At 39.7% G+C, this 25,822-nt stretch overlaps 1 protein-coding gene across 4 annotated transcripts in view; it reads left to right on the forward strand.

Annotated features, from left to right (window-relative positions):
* Window positions 1-25,822, forward strand: part of BTBD7 (BTB domain containing 7) — a 101,007-nt gene that overhangs the window by 37,997 nt on the left and 37,188 nt on the right. For 3 of the 4 annotated variants that reach the window (XM_055288337.2, XM_063643954.1, XM_063643953.1), the window contains exons 2-3: window positions 1,879-2,066; window positions 3,115-4,194. In XM_055288337.2, coding sequence (XP_055144312.1) covers window positions 1,985-2,066; window positions 3,115-4,194 — 1,162 coding nt within the window. In that variant the 5' untranslated portion in view covers window positions 1,879-1,984. Of the gene's footprint in view, window positions 1-1,878; window positions 2,067-3,114; window positions 4,195-9,331; window positions 10,399-25,822 lie in introns of those variants that run through there. The other variant, XM_055288339.2, reaches the window with a different exon arrangement.

Here is a 25,822-nt window from a genome sequence, read left to right on the forward strand (position 1 = left end):
GCAAAGAGGCCTAGCCATAAGAGTGACACCATGCCATCTTACCTTTAGAAACACTTCAACGCGATTTTCACCATCTCCCATTACACTCGGATTCCAAGCGCATCTTAAAAGTCTTTTTCCCCCCGCATTTTGGTAAAGGCTTTTTATTTTATATGATAGTTTTATTCTGGATTTTTGTTAATATATTTTAAACTTTTTTGAGAAAGGATTGTTTGTGCTGTTTTTTGTTTTAAATGTAAACCCTGAGTGACATTAGGATTTGACCTATAAATGAGGCCACAAACTTGGCCTCCAGGCCCTTATTTTCTTTGAAAGAACCACTATAAAAGCCTGATAAGATCTTGAAGATTCTGTGGGGCTCAGCTTTAAAAGTAAGATTTGTTAGACTTAACTGGTTTTTAAGTTTGAAGTGGAATTAATAGAGGTAATTTTAGTTCCTGTTTTCCTGTTTTGCAAGACTCCTGGTCTTGACCAGGAGTTCAAGACCAGCCTGGCCAACATGGTGAAACCCCATCTCTACTAAAAATACAAATATTAGCCAGACATGATGGCACTCACCTGTAGTCCCAGCCACTCAGGAGGCTGAGGCAGCAGAATTGCTTGAACCCGGGAGACAGAGGTTAAAGTGAGCTGAGACTGCACCACTGCACTCCAGCCTGGGCGCCAGAGCGAGACTCTGTCTAAATAAATAATTAATTTTCATATAAATATAGTCTATAAAAGATGGTAGGAAAACACAAATGTTAGCGATATTTTTAAACATGAATTCATAAGGTTATGCTGTGTCACTAACAGAGATGAAAATAAATTCCAAGCATCTTGACACAGTTCTGTTTCTAGCAGAGTTTTTGTGATAATTTGTGTACGTGTTTTTCACTGTATTTGTTAAAACACTTCATTCTTCATTATGAGGCTAGGTTAACTGCCTGCTGGTTTCTTAACAATTCCAATAATAGATTTTAAATGGCGTTTTCTCTTCTTAAACCCGTTACCCCATTTAGTCAGATAGATTTTATATATCCAGATGGTGTAAAGATTTAGAAGTATTTCCATTAATCTTGTTCTCTCTTAGATTTTCTTTTTTGCATATATCTTTTGCTAGCAGCTCTGAGAGTTAAGTTTCCATGTTCAGAATTTAATCTGCGATTGTTAGAATTACCTCTTATTGCTACTGCCCTGTCCATTTAAATCATCATATCAGATAATAGAAAGCAGGATTTTTGTTTCAGGGCTTTATGGGGCGGATAGATAAAATTTTTTGTGTTGTGTCTCTTGCCATGTGTATAATAACTTCTTTCAAAATTACCATAGAACTAGTAGCTTACATATATTTAGCTTTAATGGTCTACCTTTCCTACCCCCTCTTTTAGTAAAATGCCTAATTATACAGATTAAAGATTGATTTTTAGCAACTTTATTTTAAGGCAGAAAAACAACTGATCAATTATGTGTTATTTGTATGTGTGGTACCAGTGTTGACCTCTTAAATGTTTGTAAATTGCTTACAGTGTTAGATAATAATGGATGGTGGTTGCCTCTAAGGATTTAAAACAAAAATTAAAACATTTATTTCCAATCCAAATACTTTTCCCTGTGTTTTCAAATAATCTTCCTGTAACTATATATTTAAATTGGTTTGATATGTTACTTTTTACTGACTTAGAAAGTATATGATTGGTACATTTTATGGCTCAGATTACAGCTAACACAGGTTCATAATTCAAGCTTAAAGATTTACATTTTATGAAAATTTGACATGTGAATTTGACAGCGTGTTGTTGTTTGTGAATGAAAGCAGTTTTCAGTAGCTTTTTAAAAAAACTGTGATCTGAGATACACTTGAAAAAATGAATTAAATTATTTTTGTTTCATATCAAGAAATGGATGAAAAGAGGCTGCTGGATCCAGGGTTGAAGGTTCATAAAGGCCTCTGGGATTATACTCTGAAGAACCCGCAGCCGGAATGCCTGAGTGACTGAAGAAAATGGGTGCTAATGCATCTAATTATCCTCATTCATGTTCCCCGAGGGTAGGGGGAAATTCACAGGCCCAACAGACTTTTATAGGTAACTTTCAGTTTTTCTAACTTCATTTTCTTTTGTGACTATAATAGAATTGTGTTTTCGGTAGTCTCTGTAGATGACAAAAGAAGTGAGCTGTAGTTATTATAATAATTCTGCAGCATCTAGATTTTTTTCCCCAACAAATGTAAATCTTTAATCTGACTTGTATGGTTTTTATCTTAAACAAACCACTTGCAGCACAGTTGAGCTTTTCTGTGTTTTAACCATAATCGCCAATTACCCTAGGCAAACTAGCAATCTCCATTGGTGTTAAAACAGTGAAGTACATATTTCCTGTGTCCCATTTCATTTATTTTGCCCATACAAATGCAGACTTGTGTAATTAAGAAGAAAAAGAAACATTTCACAATTATATACAAGTAATATTCTTAATTTAGAACTCTGCCTACTTTTCATTCCTAAAAAACCCATGATTAAGATCTATGACAAATGTCCTTCGATAGCCAGGGAACAAAAGAATTTTTCTAAAGAAATTTAGACTAATTTGCCATTTGTCCCTATTTCTTATTTAATATAAAAAATGTAGGCCAGTCACAATGGCTCACACCTGTAATCCCAGCACTTTAGGAGGCCAAGGCAGGAAGATTGCATGAGGCCAGGACAGGAGTTCAAGACCAGCCTGAGCAACATTAGTGAGACCCTATGTCTACAAAAAAAAAAAAAAAAAAAAAGTTTAATTAGCCAGGCATGGTGGCACACGCCTATACTCCAGCCACTTGGGAAGCTGAGGTTGGGGAGAATCCCTTGAGCCCAGGAGTTTGAGGCTGTAGTGAGCTATGATCTTGCCACTGCACTCCAGCTTGGGCAACAGAGTGAGACTCCATCTCTAAAAATTAAATTGAATTAAATTGAAAACTAAAATGAGTTATTTGAGCTTTTTATCTTCCTTTATAAAAAACAAATGCAATTTTGAGTGGTTCGGTAATGTCTGCTTACAGAATTTTTCAGCATGAAAAATGTTAAAGTAAACATTGAAAATGAATGTTAAGAAAAAAGAAACAAATTTTCATTTGTTTAATTTTCTTCTTAGGGACATCATCCTATTCTCAGCAAGGCTATGGTTGCGAATCAAAGTTGTATAGCCTTGACCATGGCCATGAGAAACCACAAGACAAAAAAAAGAGAACCTCTGGCCTTGCCACCCTCAAAAAGAAGTTTATTAAGCGTCGGAAATCTAATAGGTCTGCCGATCATGCCAAGCAGATGCGAGAACTCCTCTCTGGGTGGGATGTTAGAGATGTCAATGCATTAGTGGAGGAATATGAGGGAACGTCAGCATTAAAGGAGCTTTCTCTACAAGCCAGTTTGGCTAGACCAGAAGCCCGGACATTGCAGAAAGATATGGCTGATCTTTATGAGTACAAGTATTGTACTGATGTAGACTTAATATTTCAAGAAACTTGTTTTCCTGTTCATCGTGCCATTTTGGCAGCAAGGTGTCCGTTTTTTAAAACACTGCTTTCTTCCTCACCTGAGTATGGGGCAGAGATAATAATGGACATCAATACAGCTGGTATTGATATGCCCATGTTTTCTGCTTTGTTACACTACCTTTATACAGGAGAGTTTGGAATGGAGGACTCAAGGTTTCAAAATGTCGATATCCTTGTTCAGCTTAGTGAAGAATTTGGAACACCAAATTCCCTTGATGTAGATATGCGTGGACTCTTTGATTACATGTGTTATTATGATGTCGTCCTTAGTTTTTCTTCAGACTCTGAACTGGTTGAAGCTTTTGGTGGCAATCAGAACTGTTTAGATGAAGAGCTCAAAGCCCACAAGGCTGTTATTTCTGCACGGTCCCCATTTTTTCGAAATTTATTACAAAGAAGGATACGAACTGGTGAAGAAATCACAGACCGAACTTTGAGGACTCCCACAAGAATTATATTAGATGAGTCCATTATACCAAAAAAATATGCAAAAGTGATATTACACTGTATGTATACCGACGTGGTGGACCTCTCTGTTTTGCACTGTAGCCCCTCTGTGGGGAGTCTCAGTGAAGTTCAGGCTCTCGTCGCAGGGAAGCCAAACATGACCAGGGCAGAAGAAGCCATGGAACTTTACCACATAGCACTGTTCTTGGAATTTAACATGCTTGCACAAGGTATGAAGTTCTGGTTTTTAATTCTGATTTATAGAATTATGTATTGATCTTCTAAATTGAAAACACAACCAGTATATTCTATGATTTCAGTGTTTGGGATGTTACAGGGGCAGTTTTTTTTGAACTTTCAGTTATGACATCTGAGACAGATTGAGGGTCAGTATTAATGTGGTTCTTTATTTACCATTAAAATCAAGTATTCAATACTAATGACTTCAGAGCATTAAATGAGACTTGAGGTCCTTTCTTCCCTAATGTAAGATGATAGGTATGGGAATATATAATTACCAGCCTACACCCTCTCCACCCAAGCTTTGAAAGAGCCCAGTTTCCCACATTTTGAGTCTCATATTTATGTTGAGTACCTTGTTGATGTTTAAATGTTTGGATAAGAATAAAAATTCATTACAAAAATGAAGATAGTCACATTTAGATACGAATTTAGTTGAATCAGAAGTGGGCAGGGTTTCTAATTTAAATTTTAAAATATTCCTTATCTTATTTTTAGATTCAACTTGTACATCAAGCCACAGCCTACAGCATGTAAAACACAGCGCTAGACTCATGTGCCTTCTTTATTTAATTTAAACTAAAATTTTTTAAAAATTAGGACAGCACGTTTTTTGTGTTATAGGCAAACAAATTCATGAAAGTTACATTAAAAGAAGTATATATCTGTTGGTAAATGTTAGAATCTTAACATTTCAGAGCTGGAGAGAGACCTTTTGTAGGAGAGCAAAGACAGTTTGCTGTTTTGACAGAGTGCATTCTTAGCTTTCTGTGACCATATATTAAAAGAAAATAAGCTATGTGACATGAGACTACTTGAGAAATTTAGCTAATGCATATTAGCTAAAAGAACATTAGAAGTTGCCAGTTAGAAGAAAATATTAATGGTTTGGGTAGGAGACATGAATTTAAATAAGGAAAGCTAAGTACTGAACTTGAAAATAATATGTATTATATGGTTAAGTCAGCCTATCAATAGGGCTTTGAAAATTGAAAAATAGCCCCAGTTAAATAACAACATTAAGCCAGTTTCAGTGGTGTGTGGTTGTAGTTCTGTCTACTCAGGAGGCTGAGGCAGGAAGATCGCTTGAGGTCAGGAGTTCAGGGCTGCAATGAGCTGTGATCATACCTGTGAATAGCTACTGCACTCTACTCTGGGCAACATAGTGAGAACTCAGCTCTATTTTTAAAAAATCTCAGTAAATGGGAGGTTATTCAGAAGAAGGCGTTGATAAACGTGAGTGGGAAAATGTTGAGATTTCATTTACATAAAGAATCTTCTAAAACCTTACTTTACCATAATCCTTTTATAATAGATGTTTTATTACAACAATCAAAATGTCATTAAAACATTTTATTAGTTTAGAATAAGAATCATTGTATCAATAATAGACTATTTAGGTGTCAAACTGTAGGAAAAATATGTTATCAAAAATAGAGTAGCAGTTTAAGCTACTGTTTTTTTCTGTAAAACCAAATTTGTCAGAAAATGCTTCTACAGAAAAATTTGAAGTTTGCAACATTACCAAAAAGATATAATAATCTATATTTTCTCAAAATATTTTTATTTTTGATGCCTTTTAATAAGAAACCAAATTATATAGACCTTGTATGAGAAAGCATTCTTTAATATATGTTTTTTTGTTTGTTTGTTTTTAAAAACGGAGTCTTGATCTTGTCACCCAGGCTGGAGTGCAATGGCACAATTTCGGCTCACTGCAACCCCTGCCTCCTGGATTCAAGTGATTCTCCTGCCTCAGCCTCTTGAGTAGCTGGGATTACAGGCTTCTGCCACCATGCCCAGCTAATTTCTGTATTTTTAGTAGAGACAGGGTTTCACCATGTTGGCCAGGCTGGTCTCAAACTCCTAACCTCAGGTGATCCACCTGCCTCGGCCTCCCAAGGTGCTGGGATTACAGGCATGAGCCACCACACCTTGCAGGTTTTTTTAAGTTTTAGATGCAAAGTAAAATTGTCAGCCAAATCTAAGATCTTTGGTAATACTTGCTTATTTAACTAGAGTTTATCTTGAGTCAATTTCTTTTTTTTTTTTTTTTTTTTAGTGTTTAGCTAAAAGTTATATTTTATTCAGTGTATTTAAAGATATAAAATAATACTTTTTGCATTACCTAATCTGGTTACTTAAAACAAGCAAAAAAAAAAAACTTGTGTACAAATATTCCCTTAAATGTGGATATATGCTCTTCTTTTTCCCTTTGTTACTCAAAATAGAGTTTGAGTTATTCTGGTTTTGTTTTTTGTAACCCATGTGGGGCATATCTTTCCCCCATACCCATGAAATATTCATACTAAGGTTTATAAAAGACTGTAACTTTAACATAATTCTGATCTTATTTCCATAGGAAGAAAAATGTTAGGTCACTTGAGGTAGGATTTTATACCATAAAGCTCAAGAATTCAGGTTCTAGAACCAGACAGACTGGGTTTCAGTTCTCTACTGTGTCTTAGTTTGACCTTAATCAAGTCACATAGCCTAAGCCCCTCTTTTCTCATTTGTAAAATAAAGATAGTAAACCCTATAAGCTATGATGATTAAAGGAAATAATATATGTTAAATGATCTGAATAGCACCTGTTACATAGTAAACATTCAGTAAATGTTAGCTGCTAAACTATAATAATCACCTCAACATATGTCTCACTACCATATAGTTTTTTTCTAAAAATAACCTTAAGTTTAAAAAGTAATTTTACTAAGCCAGGTGTGGTGGCTCACACCTGTAATCCCAGCACTTTGGGAGGCTGAGGCAGGAGGATCACTTGAGCCCAGGAGTTCAAGACCAGCTTGGGCAATATAGTGAGACCTCGTCTCTACCAAAAAAAAAAAAAAAATTAGACTTAGCACAGTGGCTCACTCTTGTAATCCCAGCACTTTGGGAGGCCGAGGTGGATGGATCACTTGAGGCCAGGAGTTTAAGACCAGCTTGACCAACATGGTGAAACCCCATCTCTACCAAAAAATACAGAAATTAGCCAGGCATGGTGGTACACGCTTCTAGTCCCAGCTACTCGGGAGGCTGAGGCAGGAGAATCGTTTGAACCTGGGAGATGGAGGTTGCAGTGAGCTGAGATCGCACCACTGCACACCAACCTGGGCGACAGAGTGAGTCTCCATCTCAAAAAAATAAAAATACAAAAAAAATTAGCTGGGTGTGGTGGCACACACCTGTAATCCCAGCTACCCGGGAGGCTGAGGCACGAGAATTACTTGAACCCAGGAGGGGGAGGTGGCAGTGAGCCAAGATTGCACCACTCCACTCCAGCCCGGGTGATAGAGTGAGACTTTGTCTTTAAAAAAAAAAAAAAAAGGCCAGGTGCAGTGGCTCACACCTGTAACCCCAGCACTTTGGGAGGCTGGGGCGGGCAGATCGCGAGGTCAGGAGATCAAGACCATCCTGGCTAACGAGGTGAAACCCCATCTCTACTAAAAATACAAAAAATTAGCCAGGCATGGTGGCAGGTGCCTGTAGTCCCAGCTGCTTGGGAGGCTGAGGCAGGAGAATGGCCTGAGGCCAGGAGGCAGAGCTTGCAGTGAGCTGAGATCACACCATTGCACTCCAACCTGGGCGATGGAGTGAGACTCCGTCTCAAAAAAATAAAAATAAAAAGGCAGTATTGGCAGACAGCTAGAGTGGTTTGGCAGGTGGGTAAAAGAAAGGATTCTTGGGGCCAGGTGCGGTGGCTCAAACACCTGTAATCCCAGCACTTTGGGAGGCCAAGGCAGGTGGATCACCTGAAGTCAGGAGGTCAAGACCAGCCTGGCCAACATGGTGAAACCCCCGTCTCTAACTACAAAAATTAGCTGGGCGTGGTGGTGCATACCTGTAATCCCAGCTACTAGGGAGGCTGAGGCGCAGTAATTGCTTAAACCTAGGAGGCGGATGTTGCAATAAGTCGAGATCACAGCACTGCGCTCCAAGCCTAGGCAACTGAGTGAGACTGTCTCAAAAAAAAAAAAAAGCCCAGAGGGTTGGGATTCTTGGCCTACACAGAGAATGTGTTTTATATCAGTAGGGAGGAGCAGGCAGTAGGCAATCGCAAGTAGATAACAGGGCCTCAACTTACAGGCCTGGCATTTAGGACCAGATCTAACTTCACTTGATTTTCATTTAAACATAACAAATTGAATATGTTTAATTTTATTTCCTTCAAAGCCCTATTATCATAGTGAAGGAATAAAACAAATATAAACTCTCAAGGACAAAGAGACAAAGATACCTAAGAAGAAAACAACAATGGGGAAGAAGATGTTGAAATTTTTGGAAAATGGAAAGCAGATAGAGACTTGATTACTGGCTTAACAGAGGAGCAGCCTGTAATTAGATGCTGTAAAGGGGGCTACTGAGGAGAAGTGAGGCAGTTCACCTGTTAGAGCTCTGGTGTGGCTCAGGCCAGGTGGAACTAAATACTCTGGAAAGAAGGGATATGCATAGCATAGAACTAAAAAGACAGAGTTGATTTTAAGTCTGAATACTGAGTGATCAGACCCTTTCCCCAACCCTGGAATTCATCTTTATGTATGGTATTAGAAAAGGATGTGGTTTTGTTCTTCTCCATATAGTGAGCCAAGTATTCCCTACTAATTCCCTATTCCTGATTTGTGCCACTCTTAAAGCTGCTGTGTATGCGTGGATTGTATTCATGCATCAGTACTCAATCTCCATTTTGTCCCAGTGGTCCATTTGTCTGTTCTTGCATTACTATCACTTGCAACAAGGTGACATGCCCTTGTCCCCGCCCCCTCAATTCGCCTCTCTGCTACTGCCCCCACAACAAAACACAGGAGACCTGAGATCTTCTAAAATTTTCTGAATTTTCTAAAGAAATTAGAGAGATTCCAAATCTGGAAATAGCTACAGAAGAGGGTAGGGATGTGGCACAGGGTTGAAATCTATAAATTATGTGAAACCCTATGGTGAAATCACCTACTTCCTTAACCCCTGCTGTAATACCAGCCAGGCAAATACAAGAAGAAACTGGAGTCCTGGAAATGGTGAACAGCTCAAAAGTATATATACTTACAGATACTGATGTTTTGGGTTTCCACAATGAAATTACACTCGGGTTATAAAATGAAAAAGCCAGCTTGCCTTCCATTTGTTTTACAGAGGAGACTACAGTCAGCAGGCCTGCCTGTGCAGCAGAGCTTTCAAACAGCTGTTTACTGCCTCAGTCTTACATATGAAAACCCATCCAAGGATAACTGGACATTTGAGGAAACCTTCCAAATTGAGACAGAGATCAGAGCAAAAAGAACAAAAGTCCTGGAGGAAACAGACAATGAAGGGAGCAGAAGAAAACTTCAGTAGAATCAAAATATCCTTATATAAAAGAACTTTTTATGGAATCAGTGAGACATAAGCAGGATGCTATTAAAGTAAAAACAGGAGCTTTTAGAAATAAGATAGCAGAAATGAAAGATATAATGGAAGCATTGAAAGGTACAGTTGAGGAAATCTAGAAAGTAAATAATAATAAAGAGATGAGTGGAGACAAATAAAACTAGAGTATTCATCCAGGGTCTAACATCTAACAAATAGTCGCTTTAGAAATATATACCAGAGAAAAGTGAAGAGAAGACAGTATCTAAGGAGTAATATAAGAAATATTTCCAAAACTAAAGGAATTTCTATATAAAAAGTTTCTTTTTCAGAGCACTAGGGAAAAAGAGACAATTTTTAAATGTTGCAGGGAGGAGAAGAATTAGGTTCCATGCAAGAAATAGGAATCAGATGGTATTGAGATTTTCAGTAGCAACAACTGAATACCACAATACAGTGAAGAAAAGCTGATGGAACATTATTTTAAACACAAAATCCTATATTTAGCCACACAGTCAATCAAGTGTAAGGCTAAATAAAGGCATTTTTCAGTCATACCTCGAAAAACTGCCTGTGTAGGGATATTTCCCCTGCTTCCCCACTCAGGCAGCTGCTGGGAACGTATTCCACCAAATGACGGAGCAAACCAAGAACAAAGAAGTGGAGGATCTAGAAAATGGGCTCCAACACGGGAAGGAAGCAAAGGGAGATCCCAGGCATCAGCCACACAGTAGGTCTAGTGGGCATTCAGTCTAGCCCAGACCGGGAGGGTGAAAGTCTCCAAGGAAAGAGGTGTCTGGGAAGAAGTCAGTTACTTTCAATGTTTGAACATTAAATAGCAAATGACAAAGCAATTTTATGGCTCTTGTGGTGCATTTATGAAGAATTAGCAATAAGTTCATAGAAAATGAAGCAAATGGAAAAAGAAGAATGAATATTTCCAAGATAAATTTAACATTACATATGAAAGAATGTATAATTTTAGTATACAGCATGGCTCAGCGGTAAGCACTAATTATAAACACTGAATATTGATTTAATAAAAACAATAGGCCGGGCGCGGTGGCTCACGCTTGTAATCCTAGCACTTTGGGAGGTCGAGGCGGGCGGATCACAAGGTCAGGAGATCTAGACCACAGTGAAACCCCGTCTGTACTAAAAATACAAAAAATTAACCGGGCGTGGTGGCGGGCGCCTGTAGTCCCAGCTACTCAGAGAGGCTGAGGCAGGAGAATGGCGTGAACCTGGGAGGCGGAGCTTGCAGCGAGCCGAGATTGCGCCACTGCTCTCCAGCCTGGGCGACAGAGTGAGACTCTGTCTCAAAAAAAAAAACAAAAAACAAACAAAAAAAAACAGTAATATGGAGAGGTAATTACTGGGAGAAAGAGCTAAAGAATTGAGAGTAGTTACCTCTGGGGAGCAGAACTAAAAGTGAAAGGGATGTAGGACGGGGTGGGGAGATGGGGAGGGGTTTAGGGTTAGCATTGTGTTACTACCAGACTTTTTAAATGATGAGCATATACTACTTTGATTACAAGGTTAACTTTTTTTTTTTTTTTGAGACAGAGTCTCGCTCTGTCACCCAGGCTGGAGTGCAATGGCCCAATCTTGGCTCACTGCAACCTCTGCCTCCCGGGTTCAAGTGATTCTGCCTCAGCCTCCCAAGTAGCTGGGATTACAGGTGCCTGCCACCATGCCCAGCTAATTTTTTGTGTTTTTAGTAGAGATGGGGTTCTGCTATGTTGGCCAGGCTGGTCTCAAACTCCTGACCTCAGGTGATCCACCTGCCTCGGCCTCCCAGAGTGCTGGTATTACAGGCATGAGCCACCATGCCTGACCCAAAATTAACTTTTTAAATGTAAAGATATGACATCAGTGCCCATAAGAACCAGAGAGACCAAGAGAAGGCCACAATCCTAAAGAACTGGAGCCTTTATCATATCTTTGAGGTCTGTTAACTAATGAGCTCATGCTTATAATTTGAATGTACAGAGGGCTGTTACTTATCTCCATTGGTCATCCTATGAATGTGGTGGGGCTCAGAGATTATTAACTAGCCTTTTCCCAGGTTTGGAAGTCACGAAGCTGTAACTCATACCAGCTCTTCTGACTCTAGGCCCAGGAATTTGGGCATGGTAGGAGAAGGGAGAAATACTAGACCCGATTTCCAGGGATGAGGGTGAGAGGCTGTGGCCTACTCTTAAGAACAAAACAGAAAACTAGTGATTGAAACATCAACTTGTAGAAGCCTCAGCTGTGAGCCCAATTTGTTGCTGAACAACAAATCATTACCCCCGACTTGGGTTGAGGGTAATGTGGGCTCAGCTAGGAGGTTTAATAAGGCTGTAGAGTCAGGGATCTGAGTAGGTCACTCAAACTTTGCTTCAGAGCACTTAGCCAGAGAACAGGGGCTTTGTACTGTTTCAGCCATTGTTTCCTGAATAGATAGCATTCCTATATTAGTCATTTGACTTTTCTGGGTGCCCAGCATTAGGACCTTCTTCCTAGCCTTACTGTGTAGGTCTTCATAGGAGGCAGAGCCCACCTCCCAGTAGAAAAGCCTTAAAGGTCATAAACTTTTTTCTGCAGCCTTCTCTAGTCAGGGTTAGTGGTACAGAAAAGCAGGGACTATAGAGAATTTTTTCTGGAAGCAGAGTGGGGCAGCAGCATCTAGTGGAAAAGGAGAGAAGGCCATGGCAGTGGTGCCATCGATGACATTCACTGTCCAGGGACAGAATGTAGGAGCTTTAGTGGCCAGGGTCCCAGGCAACTCAGGGTCTTCACTGGGCTTCCATGTGGTGGAGTCCTCATTCTGCAGCCTTTCTTAGTCCATGTTTACTGAGCTAGGTCTCCAGATTTTTCCAGCAACACTGTGGATTAACAATGTCCTTTCAGATAAATTCCTTTTCTCTTTAAGCCAACTAGAGTTGTTTTCTGCTATAGCAGCGTAAGAAGCCTGATTGGTAGCAGTACCTATATTTAAAAGACTAGTATTTAAAATTCCAAAAGAGATGGCTAGATTGGAAGAGTCTCCAAGAAGGACCACATGTTTGATCACTTTGACTTTTCATAATGACCTTAGCATATACTGGTTAAACAGCTCTGAAAATGTGAGAACAGTAAGAGTATACCATTCATTGGTAATTTTTTGAGGAAAAGTTCATTGTTTAGGAGAACTATAGATTAACTCATGAACTTTAACCATCCTTGTCATAAATACTGTTGACCTCAGAGCAAAATACCCTAGAATTAGCACCAACATCTACATGCATATTTACTGTAGACTTCAAACTGCAGATTTTGTTTTTTCATCTTGATCACAAATGCATTTTTCAATCTTTACAATATGAAATTTATTTATAACTTTAGTTCCAAAATGGACTCTGTAATGCATTTGCCCATATTTTTAGTCATAATGGATGTGATTATATTTTATTGAATTAGAAATCTAACAGAAGCAACTGAAAGCAATGACCTCGTTTTTTCCTTTAGCAACTTGGTCACTTTCCAAGAGTGTGTGGCTTGAAACAAATGCAAAATAGGGAAGACTTACTGTCCCCACTCACTCATCCATTTCACCCTCTTCCCAACCTCCACTGTCTACCTACATATTGACACTCTTCCCTCTGTCTCAGTTCTGTTGAGTTGACAGTTTATTTTACTTCTATCTATAATTGTTTCCTCTTCAGCAAATTTGAATGTACTTCCTAGAGAAGAATGGGGCCAAGCTAAAGACCATTATCAACAGATCAGAGTAGTAAATGCAGGTTTCAAACATGCAACATAGATGAAGAGTTAATCTCAGTTTCATATTTATATATGTTTATATATAAAACATAAAAAGTTTATATTTTATATATGTAATATTGCATCTTTTGTTTTAAAACTTAAGTCATTTTTCATGGACTACAAACTCTTCACCTGTGACCCGCTGCTCTCACTTTTCATTTGTCTGGGGTATCTTTGCCTTTGATCATTAAATGTCCAAATTCTACCCTAACCTTTAAGACCAGACTCACATGCTTACTTTCCTTGTTTTGCTTAGCCATTCCAAGTTAAAAGTATTTTCTACATCCTGAGAATTTCTAAAACACTTTTTATTGTTCTTAGGGTTTTATATCTTCTAACTTGTTTTGAAATTACCTAGGTACCTGTCTCATTTCCTCTATCACCTAGTGTATTGTATGCTCCCAAAGTTGTGTATCAAAATCTTCGTCATCTTTGAATAACCTGAGAACCTAGCACACTGCTTTGTTCTTAGTATACTGTCAGTTACATGTTTCGAATTATTTTTAATACCTTTGAAAGCTGAGTATCCTTTTCTTTAAAAAAAAAAAAAAAAAAAAAAAACAAACGGGAAGTGGGATAGCAGGGGGTTGTAATAAATTTTATCCCTAGGAGTTGCAAACAAATGAAAGCACTTAACCCCAGAATAGGAACAAAATATGAAGTATTATTTATAAAAGTAGTTTACATATGGTCTAAATGGTATAACGCTCTACCATTTAATTCACGGTTGAAGTTTAATGTCAGAAAACCTGTCTCGTCAACTAACTGTTTACTTGTCGGTTCATTGATTTAAAATAGAATATCAGTTGAATTTAGAAAATTCTCAAAAGCCAGTTTAATGCTGTTCATCTTTTGAAGCCAAAAAAAGTTTAATCCAGAGGCAGTCTTTCATTCTGCAGTAATTTATAATTTAGATCAAAGAACTAATTATGTATCTAAAATTTAATAATAAAAGTGTATAGTAATAATGAGAATTAATTTTTTTTTTTTTTTTTTTTTGAGACGGAGTCTCACTCTGTCACCCAGGCTGGAGTGCAGTGGCACGATCTCGGCTCACTGCAAGCTCCATCTCCCAGATTCACGCCATTCTCCTGCCTCAGCCTCCCGAGTAGCTGGGACTACAGGCACCTGCCGCCACGCCCGGCTAATTTTTTGTATTTTTAGTAGAGATGGGGTTTCACCGTGTTAGCCAGGATGGTCTCGATCTCCTGACCTTGTGATCCGCCCACCTCGGCCTCCCAAAGTGCTGGGATTACAGGCGTGAGCCACCGTGCCTGGCATGAGAATTAAATTTATGGTAAATTATATAACTCAGAATGTTAAAGTAACTTGGAAATTCTAAATCTAAATTAAGTATCTTTTTACTTCTTACTTGTCCTGTTTGATTTATTAAGGGAAAAGAAAATTTTAAGGAGTTGCCAGTATTTCTTTGTCTATTGAAAGTGGAATGTTTATTCACCCTTATTTATATACTTAAAAGACATTGTATTGGCCTGGCACAATGGCTCATGCCTGTAATCCCAGCACTTTCGGAGGCCGAAGCAGGCAGATTACTTAAGGCCAGGAGTTTGAGACCAGCCTGACCAACATAGTGAAACCCCTCTCTACTAAAAATACAAAAATCAGCCAGGCATGGTGGCACACACCTGTAATCCCAGCTACTCTGGTGGCTGAGGCACGAGAATTGCTCGAACCAGGGAGGCGGAGTTTACAGTGAGCTGAGATCCTGCTACTGCACTCCAGCCCGGGTGATAGAGTGAGAGACTGTCTCAAAACCAAACCAAAACAAAACATTGTATATAAATAAATGTTATAGCTTGTTATATGACTTTTAAAATGTAAATATATATCAGGTATTTTGTAGCTATAACAAGAAATGATATCTCTAAAATACTCACTGTTAATTTGTAGTAGAGTCCATTAAATGTCTAAATGTCTTTTTATTTAAAATAATGCAGAATTTGGCTGGGGACGGTGGCTCACACTTGTAATCCTAACACTTTGGGAGGCCATGGCGGACCGATAGCTTGAGCTCAGGAGTTCAAGACAAGCCTGGCAACATGGCAAAACCACGTCTCTAAAAAAAATACAAAGAAATTAGCTGAGTGTGGTGGCACACGCCTGTAGTCCCAGCTCCTCAGGAGGCTGAGATGGGAGCATAGCTTGAGCCCAGGAGGCAGAGGTTTCAGTGAGCTGAGATTGTGCCACTGCACTCCAACCTGGGCGACATAGCCAGACCATGTCTCAAAACAAACAAACAACAGCAACAACAAAAATTATACAAAGTTTAGTTGGACCCTTTCTCAGCAAGCAAAACCTTTTCTCTGATAATGAAATTCGAAAGATAGAGGGAGAAGGCAAAATAGCAGACTTTGTAAACTTACGGCATCACATTTGTCTTAAATTACTGAGATATATGTTCTTCACTACACTTTGCACATACCACCATTTATATATGACTTTCAAAGTAAAATAGAATAATTAACATCAATTGAGGCCAGGTGTGATGCCTTGCATCACCAAGGAATACAAAATGAATGGAGTCTAAGATACAGATGATTTGGTATAAGGAAAATAGAACTGGGGAGGAGGCATTACTGACTAAAGAGGGAAAATGACGGAAGGAAGAACCTCTGCATTGTACAAATATCCTGGCTTTTCAAACTCAGAGTTGAGATAGAGTTGAAGTTTCTGTCTTAAAACCAAGCATAGGCCAGGTGTGGTGGCTCATGCCTGTAATTCCAACCCTTTAGGGGAGGCCAAGGCAGGCAGATCACGTGGTCAGAAGTTCAAGACCAGCCTGGCCAACATCGTGAAACCCCATCTCTACTAAAAATACAAAAATTAGCCAGGTGTGGTGGCGGACGCCTGTAATCCCAGCTACTTGGGAGGCTGAGGCAGGAGAATCACTTGAACCCGGGAGGCAGAAGTTGTATTGAGCTGAGATTGCACCACTGCACTCCGGGCAACAGAGCAAGACTCAGTCTCAAAAAAAAAAAAAAAAAGCATTGCTCTTACCTCCTAAAACATCCAGAGGTAGACCTATCACGAGATGTAAGAATTCAGTTTACTTCTAGTTGTAGAAGTGGAAAAGAAACTATTCCAAGAATTAAGATAGATTGATAATGATATTACTTAGCCGTTACTGTGAAAACACTGTACTAAGATCTTTTTATGGAATACCTCACATAATCTTTACAGTAACCTATGTGGTAACTGCTATCATGCTTCCTGTAATAGAAATGAGGTAACAAATCCTAAGTCGCTACCTCTCCAAGGCTATTTCAACAGATCAAAAGATGAACTTCAAAACAAGAATGTATTGAGCACCTACTCTACAGTCAATGATCAAGCTTCATGTATACTTTGCACTTCAGCAGACTTTAGATAATACGATTGATAACATTCATAAATAAACCATCTCCTATAATAACTCTCTGGTAAAACTTTACCTCTGAATTAATTCATTTTAAAAACAATTCATGCTCATTGCTGGGGGAAAAAAGAAATGATACAGAAACATATCAGAAAGTGTATTTTTGTCTACTACCAATGCTTTTCCCAAATCCTTATTAGTGATATACTGTGACCAGTTTGATGGTTTTCCTTTCAAATCTTTATATGTGCATGTCTGTGTGTGTTTTTAATGTGCATATCTTATTCTGTTATAAATAACATCACACTATATAACTATTTTCATACTTAATAAACCTTGGGAAAATATTTGTATCAATATATATAGAGTTTACTTTTGAATAACTGATGTTTTTTAGGTTACTGTCTAAAAATATAAGTAATAGGTCGGGTAGTCAGATAACACAGATAATACTAAAAGTGTTTAAGAACTACAAAGTCTCACTCCTCTGTGATAACTACTATCAACAAAAAGTACCTTTTGGGCTAGGTGAGGTGGCTCATGCCTGTAATCCCAGCATTTTGGGAGGCTGAGGCGGGTGGATGGCTTGAGTCCAGGAGTTTGAGACCTGCCTAGGCAACATGGTGAAACTCTGCCTCTACAAAAAAAATACGAAAATTAGGGCACAGTGGCTCATGCCTGTAATCCTAGCATTTTGGGAGGCCAAGGCAGGCAGATTGCTTGAGTCCAGGAGTTTGAGATCAGCATGGATAACATGGTGAAACTCCATCTCTACAAAAAAAAAAAAAAAAAAAAAAAAAAAAAAAGAGCCAGGCATGGTGGTGCACACCTGTGGTCCCTGCTCTTTGGGAGGCTGAAGTGGGAGGATCAAGAGCCGAAGAAGCACAGATTGCAGTGAGCCAAGATTGTGCCACTGCACTCCAGCCTGGCTGACAGAGTAAGACCCTGTCTCAAAAACAGAACAAAACAAAAATTAGCTGGCCATGGTGGTGGGTACCTATAGTCCCAGCCACTCAGAAGGCTGAGATGGGAGGATTGCTTGAGTCCACCGAGGTCAAGGCTACAGTGAGTTGTGATTCAGCCTGGATGACAGAGCAAGATCTGTTTCAAAAGAAAAAAAAAAAAAAAAAAGGTGCCTTTTTATAAATAATACCTTCAAAGGACCGAATCTTAGTTCAGAGTATATATATGATGGGACTGCTAAAACACTCAGTGTATAAACTGTCCAGAAACTGCTTGGCTTCAACCATTTTTTCATATATTTGGTCTCTGTTGTAAATTAACATGGGCTGGCCTTACTAAATATGTCTCCACAAGGGGATTACTTGATATATTAAAAGACTTTGAGCTCTGTTATGATTCTTTGCATTAAAACATTTTTATGTATCTCATACTTAATTATTGACATGTTTATGTTTATAAAACTTCTGATAAATGTTATACATGTCATGAAATTTAAGGGTGAAATATACATCTGAAAGTAGTGCCAAAAAACTGAAAATATATTTGCACACTTCAATGTCTTTGTTTCTAGCGATATTCATCTTCAACATAATGGCCTTTTCTGAAGTGGTTTGTTTGGTTTTTCTATTAGGTTTTCGTTGTCAGTGTTCCTTTCTAATTGACATTTACATTGTTTACATTAAAGAACAGTGCTGAATTTTGAAACTGATTCACTAAATTATCTCTGTAAAGTACATGGGCATTACCTTGTTTTTCTAGATCTTTTGACATCTGAGCTTGTATCTAATTATGAGCAGTCAGAAATTTTTCTAAGCTAAACTGCATGATTAGTTGTTATTTTTATGCCTCATCTTAAACCCTAGACTGATAGTATTTTGTTTATAAGTATGAACAGTAAAAATAATAAGAAGCTAAAGTTTTCCGTGGTGTGAACACCACTTCTAAACTACATTTTGATGTCAAATTTTTAGAGGCAGTAGATTAAATAAAAGTAGATGGATACAGTATTATAAATCTGATCATCACATTAGGTCTATAAACCTGAGAGAACAGCTGCTGTCCTAGTTTTCAAGCAAATAAAGGTAACAATGGGACATTATTGGAGCTAAAAAAGATATAGCCTATCAACTCAAATAAGCCCCTTGGTATAGAATTAGCACCATGATTCCTATACTCATTTAACAAACACTTACTGAGCTCTTACTGTGTGCCAGAACCTGAGATTAAAGTAATGAAAACGATAGTCCATCAGTCTGGCCAACATGGTGAAACCCTGTCTCTACTAAAAATACAAAAATTAGCTGGACGTGGTCGTGGGCACCTGTAATCCCAACTGCTTGGGAGGCTGAGGCAGGAGAATCGCTTGAACCTGGGAGTCGGAGGTCGCAGTGAGCTGAGATGACGCCACTGCACTCCAGCCTGGGCAACAGGGCAAGACTCTGTCTCAACAAAACAAAAAAAAGAAGAAAAGTATAGTCCAGTGTTAAGTACCAATAGGCAGTTACAGTGTGAGTGCCCTAATAGAACACTGGATGCTGGGGGAGTACCTAGGAGGATGAGAAGCCCCAGACCCCAATATGGAAGGGGAGGGCAGGAGGACGTATCAGAAACTTCCCAGAGAATGAGACCTGGAGAATGAGTAGGAGTTAAGCAAAGATTGGAGGTGAAAGCGAGCGTATCAGGCAGCAGGAACTGGCCTAGAGATAAATGAGAGCTAGGTCTTTTTGGCTGGAGAGGCTGGGGTTGTAAAGAGGTGTGGCAAGAAATGAGGCAACAGAGGTAAACACGGCTGTAAGATAAAGAATTCAGTATACTAAACTGAGACAGTTGGCTTTATCCTCACTATCGTAAATCTTGTGGCCTGATTACATTTGTATTTTCTAAAAGCTCTCTTTGGCTGCAGCATGCAAAGACTGTAAGAAATGTTCTAGAAATAGTGAGAGTCTTAAAAGTACATACATTCTGCTGTAAGTAGGTGAAATCTGTAAATTTTATATCAAAATTACTAATTTTTAAAAGTTTTATGCTCTGTGTATTCATTTGTTCAGGAGAATTTGTAGGGCATCTGTTCTTTTTCGGGCACTGTGTCAAGCACTTTACTCACGTTGTCCTCTATGGTAGGTTTTTCCTCCATTTACAGCCAAACTGGGTACCAAAAATATGTGGGATTACATGCCTGAGCCACTATGCGTGGCCAAGACTATTAAAAGGGACAGGAACTTGAAAGATATGCTTCTATATGGATAAATAGTCATGTACCACATAATGATGTTTCAGTCAACAGCAGACCACACGTACAATGGTTGTCCTATAAGGTTATAAAATACTTCCACTGTACCTTTTTAATGTTTAGATGTGTTTAGATGAACAAATACCATTGCATTACCATGTTACAGCTAGAAGGTGTTAGGGCCAAGATTTGAATCCTGGTCCTTGTGATTCTAGAGCTACTCTTCCCCAGGTAGGGGGAAGAGGGAATATGATCTCTGAGGAGAAATCATCTGTGAGGTGCACTGTTTTGAAGGGAGCACCAACCAGAAGATATCAGAAAGTTAGAGGTAACCAACCAGAAGATACCAGAAAGTTTTCTGAAAAACTTTTTATATATATATATGGAGTTTCAGCCTTGTTGCCCAGACTGGAGTGCAGTGGTGCAATCTCAGCTCACTGCAACCTCTGCCTCCTGGGTTCAAGTGATTCTCCTACCTCAGCTTCCCAAGTAGCTGGAATTAGAGGCGTCCGCCACCACGCCTGGCTAATTTTTTGTATTTTTAGTAGAGATGGGATTTCACCATGTTGGCCAGGCTGGTCTCAAACTCCTGACCTCAAGTGATCCACCCACCTCGGCCTCCCAAAGTTTTGGAATTACAGGCGTGAGCCACCACTCCTGGCTGAAAAACATAATTACATGGCTGTACCCCAAAAGCTTTGATTTTTCCCTTCAATGATATTCTTAATTCCATTATAATAATTTACTATTCATCACTAGTGGGGTAATGGTCTAAGGATAGTAAACAAAATACAGGTATAAATGGCTAGCTTTTGTTTTCAGATAAAGAGGTGTGAACCGCTGAGGTTTTCACCCGCTGAGTAGGAGGATTGTTTTTATTTAACATTTTAATAAATCTGTGACAGGAAATTATACATTTGGGTTGTCAGTGTTTCTGTTCTCATTACAGGTGTTTGACTTGCCCTGCTCCCTTCAGACTACACTCCCTCCCTTCCCCCTTGCACACCCCGCAAATCCTGCGCTTGCTTTGGTAGTAGAATACATCAGTACAGTGGGTACCCTTATCAGGGAACTTTGATTATAGAAATAGCTGTCATTCATTTACCATTTACCATAAGGTAAGCAATGGACTAAGAGCTGTGTGTATATTATTTAATCCTCAAAGTAACTCCCTAGGATAGGCGGTATTATCCACATTTTTCAGATAAGGAAACAGGCAAAGATTTCACACATCACACAGCTAAAGAGAATTGGAATTGGGTTTCTGGTCAGTCCAGGTCTAGTGGTATATCCTTTGTCTCTCTTCCAGCAAGATGCCTGCATATAAGAATGTGTTCAATTTCAGAGATTTCAGGCATCTGTAGGTCCCAGAGTTAGCTCCCCCTGCATTACAGTAGAGGGCTATATGTGGTGTCTTTGTGCAGAGAACTGACATCCCCATGAATGCTTTCCCTTCGTTATGCTATTCTCATTACCCCACACGCTTAAATGTAAGCATTTTAAATGCTGTATTAGATAACACTAATTTATGAAGTAAACATTAAAGAAATATCAATCTAGTCAATTGAGTACCTTAAGAATTATTAACCTGAGCCGGGCACAGTGGCTCACACCTGTAATCCCAGCACTTTGGGAGGCCAAGGTGGGCGGATCCCCTGAGGTCGGGATTTCAGGAACAGCCTGGCCAACATGGTGAAACCCTGTCTCTACTAAAAATACAAAAATGTTCTGGGTGTGGTGGTGCGTGCCCGTAATCCCAGCTACTCAGGAAGCTGAGGTCAGAGAATTGCTTGAACCCGGGAGGCAGAGGTTGCAGTGAGCTGAGATCGTGCCACTGCACTCCAGCCTGGGTGACAGAGTGAGACTCCATCTAAAAAAAAAAAAAAAAAAAAATTATTAACCTGTGTGTGTGTCTCATGGCTTGAAGAGAAATTGTTCATGAATTGTCTGTATGCTTTAGCCTCCTCTACTAAGTTACTAAAGTTATTCCCTAGAAGTTTTCAGCTGCTTTTCCAGCTTTGCTTTTGTCTCTCACACAACTTGTCAGAAGCTATAAGAATAAAGAATATAAACATTGTGTACCTTTTCACACACATGCAGCATGAATCTCAGTGATTGCGTCTTTCCTATTAGAAGGGATTAATGTTCTCCAGGTAGATAGACTTCTCATTTCCTTTCCAGTATTCACTTGGTTTTGTAGTCAGTGATTAATTTTTTACAGAGCACTGAGGAAAAGAACTGGCAGCTTCCATAGCCTGGTGGTACTTTTTTTAAATTTAACTTTTAATAGGTAATACATTCACACAGAACAGAATTCAACATGGTATTCAGTAAAGAGTCCCCCACCCTTCCACTTTGTTCCCCAGCCACTCAGTTGTCCTTGACAGAGGCAACCAGTGTTACAGGTTCCTGTGTACCCTTCCAGATAGATAATCCAGCGATTGTCTCGGAACATAACCTAAAATGCATTGTAAGGGAGCATAAAAAGATACTTAGATTGGAAGTATAGTATTAGTAATGCCGGACTGGCATTTAGCTCTTGCAGGAAAATCTTTTAAGACTTTTTTTGAGACAAGGTCTTGCTCTGTTGCCCAGGCTGGAGTGCTGTAGTGGCATGATCACAGCTCACTGCAACCTTGACCTCCCAAGCTCAATCAGTTCTCCCACCTCAGCCTCCCAAGTAGCTGGGACTACAGGCATATGCCACCATGCCTGGCTAATTTTTAAATTCTTTTTTGGAGACAGGGTCTCACTATGTTGCCCAGGCTGGTCTTGGACTCCCGGGCTCAAGAGATGTGCCCCGCCTAAGCCTCCCAAAGTGCTGGGATTACAGGCGTGAGCCACCACGCATGGCCAAGACTATTAAAACGAACAGAGACTTGAAAGACATGCTTCTATGTGGATAAATGGTCATGTACCACATAATGATGATTCAGTAAACAGCAGACCACATGTACAACAGTGGTCCTATAAGGTTATATAATAATGTACTTTCACAGTACCTTTATAATGTTTAGATGTGTTTCAGTGAACAGATACCATTGCATTATAGTTGCCTACAGTATTCAATACAGTGACACCCTGTACAGATTCATAGCCTATGAGCAAAAAAAAAAAATGGCCTTATATACTGTGTACCCTAGGTGTGTAATAGGTCTTAAACCGTCTAGGTTTGTGTACATACACTGATGTTCGCACGATGATGAAATTGCCTAACAATGCTTTTCTCAGATGGTATTCCTGTTAAGTGACCACTGTTAAGCAACTTTAAGACTACACTCTGTGTTGTGCCTCTTTACCTGACAGGGACATGCAAATTCCAAATATTGGCTACAAGGATATAAGAAACAAAACACAGAAAAATACAACTTAAAAAATTTTTTTGCCAAACTATAATGCATCCTTGCCTAAAATATAAATTATATATTCTTCCCACTGTTCAGAGAAGTGGTAAAGTTAGGTGTATTCTGAGAAAAGAAAGCTGAAGAAGATAAAAGGAATAGGGGTACAAAGAGCAAACTGAAGTGATTAGGATTGTCCAGTCTGTCAGAAAGTATATTACTAAGGTGGCCATAAATGTAGTACAACAAGTAGACCCTAAGATGAACCCCAATCTCCGTTTTCTGGTATTCACACAGTAGTGGGTTATATGTAGGTTCTATCCCTTGCCATTCTCACTCCACCTGAGAATTTAGGTAGCCCCCCACTGTGTACCATAGCCTTTTGTACACCCCTTTTATAGTACTTACTACATAGAGGAGAGATTGCCTACTTCTTTTTCTACCTTTCTAGTACATTGTTAGCTTCTTGAAATCAAGAGCTGTATTATTTATCATTGTATCCCTCACATATAGTACAGAGCCTGCACAAAGCTCAATAATTTTTTTTAAATGAAAGTGTAGAAAGGTAATCTGGAATCTGGGGCTGAATGGCCTATTAGTTTGACCAAAATCTAGAGTGGCAATTAAAAATAACATTACTTCTTGTAGACCAGTGTCAAAACTGGAGATTTTTGTATCTGCTCTTTCTTAGCCTGGGTTCCCTCCAAAAAGTAGAGCCTTGTATAAGGACTTGCAAGCAAAAAGTTTATTTTGGGAAGTTCTACCAGAGAACAGGAGTGGGTAACTGATGAGTGAAATGGAATGAGAGCAAGCCAATACAAGCATGTGTTCTGAGCTGATCACTGCTATGGTCGATCAGGCATAATCCTACTGGAACTCACTGATGAGCCACATGGAATGTACTTCAGGATTGTCTTCCAGAGGGAAGAAAGAGGGGACATTTACCTACCAACTTCCATCCCTCCATTGGAAAAGTGTTTCCAATAGGGTGTTCACTCCCTTGCATCTCATGGTTTGCATATGGACAGGTGCCTAGCAGATTCCCAGAGGTGCTGACTCCAAGGGTCAGAATTTTCACAGCAGACAACAAAGGATACAAAGGTACAGCTGAGGCAGGGTGCTGTAACTGGGCTGCTGTGGTGAAAGGCAGAGAGGTTGTGCAGTGGGCACAAGAGTTGCTTAATTTAGTCTACTTCTTGCATCACTCAGATCAGTTTGTGTGCTCCATCGTCACCAAGTCTTCAAGATGGTGGCCAGCCACACCTCTACAAAAGACTCAATCGGAAGAGGATGGGGTTAGCCACAGTCCGGCTGCTACAGTTGGCTGGAAGTTTCATCTGATATTCTCATCATAACTCATCCAAGTTCAATCAGGGAAGCTGAGCAACTCTGACCTACAGGATAAGGGAATTATTCTAGGAATTGGACCTTAAACAATTGTAGGAGAAGCTGGGGAAGTGAGTCCGAAAGGGAGAATAGGCTCCAGAGGAGTTACCAGCCAATCAACCTGAGAAGCCAAGCGCATCCAGCCACCAAAGTGGGACTGTGAAGGGCAAGCTCATGGAGTATGGCTGTTGTGTCTGGACCTGCAGCCACGCATCTGGGGATGGGCACAGGGCCAGTGTTGGTCAGCAAGGCTGCAGTTGGAAGAGCTAGATGCAGAGCAGAGGAAAATCTAGGCTCCCCTGACACCTCTGCGACTAGCGGTCACCACTTCTAGCTACAGTGACTTTTAGAGAGTAATGGGCACTGCCTCATGTCTGCCTTCCAAATTTCACACATTTCTCTTTTGGCCAACTCTGACTTGGAACCATATAGGGATGGAGATGGTGGAGAAACAATTATCAGCATAATGTCCTTCTTCCCTCACCCAAACTAGATTTTCGTCATTCCTTGCCAATACTGCAGGAGGCCTAGGCAGCCTACCTTCATCCAGAGGTATTCGAGCCAGACCTTCATCCCAGAGGTATTTGAGCTCTTAGTTTCTTTATCAGTAGTTGCTACAATCACTAGGTCTCTGTTATCCCTCAGCAAAGAAGCGCCAGAAGATGCCACAGTGAATCCCGTGGGTTCTGAATGAACTGCTGTTGTATTGCCACAGGCCTTGCACCTCATCCAACACAGTCAGGATCCACTTGTACGAGTGTACTTTCAGGACCTGCCAGTGCATATAGCCAGGTCTTATCATTCTTCGGGTGCCTACACTCTTTCCTCCCAGAACAGGGACTGTATTTTCCCAATCAGACTGTGCTGGGAACATGATCCTCATTATTGGTTTGGAGCTAGTGGGAGAAGGCAGGAACTGATCTTAAAGAGAACAAGCATTATCTTTTCAGGCACCTGCAGGGTCTCCAGATGAAGGAGGCTGCTGCTCTCTAGCAAGGAGTTGGAGCTGCTTCTCCTAGCCCAAAAAATTCAGGTAAATCTTGGGGTTTAATATTCTCAGCCACCCAAATGTCCCCATTCCAGGTTTCTGTGTCCAAGTGTTCCTACCAGGACCCAGATTTTATCATAGAATACCTGTCGAGGCTTTCTTTCATATCTCCTTTGTAGTTCTGATATCCTTTAAATTAAGTCTG

This window comes from Symphalangus syndactylus, chromosome 8 (assembly GCF_028878055.3).
Source record: "Symphalangus syndactylus isolate Jambi chromosome 8, NHGRI_mSymSyn1-v2.1_pri, whole genome shotgun sequence".
In the NCBI taxonomy this organism is placed as follows: Eukaryota; Metazoa; Chordata; class Mammalia; order Primates; family Hylobatidae; genus Symphalangus; species Symphalangus syndactylus.